General features: G+C 40.7%; 1 protein-coding gene across 1 annotated transcript; it reads right to left on the reverse strand.

Moving 5' to 3' along the window:
• Window positions 1-316: 316 nt before the first annotated feature.
• On the reverse strand, window positions 317-5238 carry LOC131695607 (uncharacterized). The gene is made up of 7 exons (XM_058984137.1): window positions 5158-5238; window positions 4869-5042; window positions 4136-4809; window positions 3928-4074; window positions 1015-3866; window positions 767-956; window positions 317-708 (listed from the first exon to the last, which is right to left on the reverse strand). The coding sequence occupies exons 1-7, from the start codon at window positions 5174-5176 to the stop codon at window positions 415-417; spliced, it is 4350 nt and encodes a 1449-aa protein (XP_058840120.1). The 5' UTR covers window positions 5177-5238; the 3' UTR covers window positions 317-414.
• Window positions 5239-5568: the final 330 nt, after the last annotated feature.

The following is a 5568-nucleotide window of genomic DNA, read 5'->3' on the forward strand; positions in this document are numbered from 1 at the left end:
CAACGAGAAGCAGCGCTGTATGTCTAATAGAAATAAAGGGGATTCCATCAACTTACCCCTACCACCAACTAGCCCCGGGCTCCCCTATTGTGTTGTTGTTTTACATTTTCCGCTCTGTTTCTTTTCCATTTTGCTCTCCTTATCCATCAAGAAAATGATAAGTTCCTGGCATGGCACAATTCTTTAAATCACATGGGGAAAGAGCCGATTGAGAATGTTTGTTTTGATCCTTAAATCACAAAGCCCTGCCAGGTATGTATTGTTGCAAAGTTTTGGATTTGTTTCAATTAGCTTTAATATTTTGGTTGTAGCACAGTTCAATGTAATAACTTTTGTATTTATTTCAAAATGATTTTAAACAACATAATGCAAAATGCACTAAACACTGTTAATTTTTGGGTGATTGCATATCCATTACACGTTGCACTCACCATAATGGGTAACTGTATCGGACTTCACTGTTTCAACGATCACCTCAACTCCGTTATAAACTACGTACAGGGACACATTCGGTACAACGAAAACTACTGTGTGGTTCAGCAAGAAGTACTGGAGTGAATACATTTCGTGGCCAACATCACTCATCATTACGTCCATAATATGATTGTCGACGGTAAAGATGTAATCGGTCGGTTTGCCGAATGTAGCGGATTTGTCCCACACGGCTTGGACGACGATAGCGTACCCATTCAGTAGCACTTTCAGGGCCTTCGAAACAAGAACAAAATTAATACATCAATACCAAATAAATATTTCTAGAACTTACGAAATGATTATTCTCCATCTTCTTTACGAACACAGCCCACTTGTAGCTGGTCGGATGATTTGCAGCATACATAGTCCATTCGTTGTATACTGGTGTCTTACCGAACACATAATGATTATTGGTAACGCTAACCGCCGGGGTTACGATACATTCGGTAACGCACCCGACGGATTTCATCAAATCGAAGTATCTAAAATGTAAAGGTTTATCATGCAACTCTTTATCGTGGAATTTCTTCACAGGAGTACCTTGTGAACACAGTGCTATCCGGCTGGAGCCACCAGATCCAGTCGTAGTACGGCACGTGCTCGAATACATAGCTTTCTGATGGCGATGTCACAACTATGTCTACGATTGGATGTTCTTCCCACTGTAGTGGATATTCTACATCTACAATGTATTTACCATTTGGAATATGGTGATGTGGCTCAACGTCGTAATAAACGGGGAAAACTTGTTGTATCCAAAACCAAACTGGACTCAGCAACTGTTCGTATACCGAGAGGACGTGTTGATAGTCTACATTGTACATATACTTGCGAACCGATGTGTACGCTTTGGTGCATTCATACGTGAGAGGAAGCTTCGTATTCACTAGAGAGCATTCTTTGTACGAGTTGCCTGTCCGTCCCGTCATATTCTTTTGAATATCAGAATAGCTTCCGGTCCAGCTGACCGAAATGACCATATTGTCCTTAACGCACTTGTGGTCGTCAGAATTGCCATGGAAATAGGTCAACGTACCGTCAACTGTATCAGATTTCAGGTTCTTTACCCAATCTAGGCAGATATTCATGTTTCGCTCTTCAGGAGTTTTTCGAGTGATTTGAATGTCGAACTTCTTGAAGAAAAGACCAAGCTCGTGGGTAAATTGTACGTTAACGTCCCAATGGTTTATAACGGTACCGATATTGTTTCTGAATATGGCGGACATCTTAACGTAGTGCTGATAATTGGGAGTTGTCCAAAGCGCGTAGGAAATTTCTTCGGTGTTGGTCTTAAAGGTAAGTTCTACTTTGTCCATTGGATACAACTTGCATGGATTGATATAGCCTACAACTCCGTAGGCGGAGTACTGAACCGGAAAGAAGTGAGTGTAGAACCAAGTGTAGTAAGATAACACAAATTTAAAGAATGGAACGGAAGAAATTTCATGGAAAACATCACTGAGTAGAAGGCCAGATAACGATTTTACGGGCTTTTTATGTGGTAACACTGCAATGTCATAGGTCGACAGATAGAAGTGCAGTCCAGTATACTTCGAGTGACTCTCGTAAAGTACAACATCTTTCTTTTTGTGCACTGGCGATAGGAAAGTTGTATAAGCATACGGTGAAGTTCCAGCTAGGAAGTCAACCTCTAAGTAGGGTTTGGCATAAATCAAGGTTTTAACATGTGTCTTGAATCCGACAGTGTTTTGTGCTTCATTGGTACTCTTCGTCCACACGATTTTGAGCGAATTTTGTTGGAAATTAAAGGCAACATCAAAATTGATGGGAATGTTGATGTCAAACGAGTGCACCCGGCGTGTTCCATGCCACATGACGTCGAAGGGATTGTATACTGAAACACCGTAGAATCCATGCATCCACAAACGGAATGAGCTGTGAATCGAGAAGGCCACTTCCTGTGGGCTCTTGTTCGTTGGTCCTACGACATCATATTTTAGCTGGGATACAAGAGGGAGTTTTACATCGACCATGGTCGGAATACCATTCAGCGTAGATGAGAATACTTCAAGGTCGGCTACGTTTAGAATGCTTGTAAATTGATACTTCATTGTTGTGAGTAGCGTTAGGTAAGTGTACTTGTAGAACTGTTCGATGGTTTCCTCGTTGAAATATTTAACGTAGACTACTTTTCCATTGGCTATAAGGGTGAGTTCTACATGAACTGGTTCTTTGCCGTACTGTTTGATGATTGGTTCTTTCACAGTTCTTGGTTCCACGTTGAACAGTTTCGGCCACAGCATTGTCAATGGATTATCGATGCCTTCGAATTTGACAAACACCGAGTACAGTTCAACGGTATGATCCATTACAACCGGATTGAAGCTAATATAGAATTGGTTCACCTTGTTAGTTTTCACACCTGCCACTAAATTTCCGTACACGGATGCTCCGAAAGAGTGCTTTTCATCGAAGTAGTCGTAGTAAAATGCTTGTGTTTCAACAGATTGATCAGGTTGTTCGAAAAGTTCGAGAGTTTGCTTCAAATACTGCCAAAACTCTGCACTGTAGTTAATACTTGATTTAGCCATATGTTGCAAGGTTGTGACAAAGAATGCATGCAACTGGATATCCTTATCCGCTTGTAAAACAGTCACAAGCCTGGTGAAATACCTGACATCTTGCGTACAGAGCAATACTTTCAAGGCAGCGATTCGTATTTCGCTTGGTAGGTATTCGTCAACAAAAACTGGATAAACGGTTTCGTACAGCAAATCATAGTCGTGATGCAGAATCTTCTCCAATGAGTAAATGGCATGAAGCCGCAGATGTCGATCGTACGGTAGGTTCAGGACTTGCTCACCATTTACAATTGGTTTAATTAATTCGAAAACTGTCCCCACCTCGATGTTTTTCAGCCCATGTAACCACAAGAGCTGTTCTTCATAGGTTTTCGCTTCCTTCAGTTTGTTATAGTATACCTTCACGTATTGCTGCAAGACAGGTGAGTGAGTGTCATGCTCGAAGGTTTTGTACACCAAATAACCGAATGTAAGTACAGCGGCGTGAGAAACATCCGGTTTCACTTCATCTTCAAAGTGATAGAACTCTTCCACTTCCTGTAGCAACTCCTTGGTAGGCACGCGAACGTTTAGCCCCAATGAAAACAGCATCATTGTTGACACCATATCTTTGACTTTGTGACTTTTTACTAAATCTCTGATGAAGACAACTGAATGTTTAGTGCCCACCAATGGAAGTACCTTGAAAAATACATCAACTGCCGCTACGTCTCTAGGGGTGGTTGTTTTGGTGAGTAACGTAAAGAGTTTTAAATAATCCTCAACTGCGAACGGTTTAAGAATCTCAATTATTCCGCTAACTACGAGACCGCGTGTTGTGTCTGGTTCCACATTCGTGATGGGATTCTCCTGTAGAAAGGATAGGTTTAGACAGCTGAAGAAGACTCATCGTTCGTTAATAGATACTTACGTTAAGATATTCAACGGCTTCGTAAAGCATTGCTTGCACTTTCGGACCAACCAGTGTCATGTCCACGACGTGCGGGACCACAGAGAGGCACGGGAAACTGCTAGTAGAGATGACTTTTGAAGCAACATACGCAACTGGATTGATAATCTGTTAGTTAAAGTTGGATGTTTAGAAATGATTTTTTGATTTAAATTATGTAGAAACTTACTGCAATTTTTGAGAAATCCATCACGTCTATGGATTCAATAGTTTTGGTATCAATAAGGTTAAAGTGCTGCGTTGTGGTAATGAAATGTACTTGTTCCGCCGACATGGATTGCTGGATAGAATACACGCTAGATGTGTGAACCTCTTGCATCTTGATTTCGTCTTTGTCGTATAATAGCCAATATTTTCCCCAAGAATAGCTAACATTCCAAACACTCTGTCCACCGAATGAATTTCCCGTTTCAATATTGCTGAATACATCGTAAGGCATATGCTTGTATGTGATATGGTCGGGAGTTTTTAAAACGGAAATTCCACTGGTGTCTGTTTGCACTTTATAAGAAACATTCATATTTCCGTGCACTGTTTCTTCATCTACGGTGAATACGAATGGTTTATCATACTTTCGACCGGAGATATAATTAACAGGTAGCTGAAGTACGGTGGCGATGCCTTTTTTAATATTGACACTCCATTCTTCATCTCCTGAGGTTGTGAATATGTTATGAACCATCCCATTGCTGTCATAGGTTACATAAAACGGCAATGTTATCACAGACCAAACTTTTAACACTGGTATGTGAAAAACTTGTTCTACCGTTTTATTCGTAGGTCCGGTGAAGGCAATAGTCCTGACATCAGTTAGGTAGATGTAGGTTCCATTTCCAGTAGGATCTTCAGTGAAAATATTCAGTGAGATATGTGGTTTAGCATAAACTATGATCATCCTTTACCTGGTCTAATATGCACTTCAGAAGTGAGATTATACCACGAGTCGATATCCACGTTCTTTACACCGCTCATAACATTTAGATTATATCGGAAAACATATTCCGCAACACCTGTTTCGTGGAAGAAATGTTTCGACACTAAGGGCACCGAGCGCACCGCTGCCACTATGGCAATCACTATAAACGAAATTTTTGAAACTTATTAGCATATACTGTCCACAAGTGGAACTTCGTCTCATTCAGACAAAGTGGCGCTTATGAACACTAAAGTACAGTTGCAGTTCACACTTACAAATAACCCACTGTTTCATCACAATACGGAATTATTGCACTATACGTTTCACTTTGGTCAGAAATATTCACCTATTCGCCAACAACTGCATGCTTGCACCGGCGAGAAGCGTTCTTTTAAAGGGGACTCTTATCGCAAAGGTAATGTTTTGGGCAGGAATTCATTTTTTTGCACATAGGTCATCATCCAGTCCAGTCAGTCAGTGATCTGCTATAATCGCAGGAAATGATTAAAACTGCATATGCAATCCACACGGCATGGTTTGCCATAATTGAAAACGAATTGTTCCACCTTAGAAAGAGTCTTTAACCGATTACGAAAAATCTTTTTAAGTCATACCGGGACAGTATGTCTCATCTAATTTTGTGTTTGTTGAATAGTTGGAAGCATTCAAAAAGCATTCTGATTCCG

Source organism: Topomyia yanbarensis, unplaced genomic scaffold, assembly GCF_030247195.1.
Source record: "Topomyia yanbarensis strain Yona2022 unplaced genomic scaffold, ASM3024719v1 HiC_scaffold_471, whole genome shotgun sequence".
NCBI lineage: Eukaryota > Metazoa > Arthropoda > Insecta > Diptera > Culicidae > Topomyia > Topomyia yanbarensis.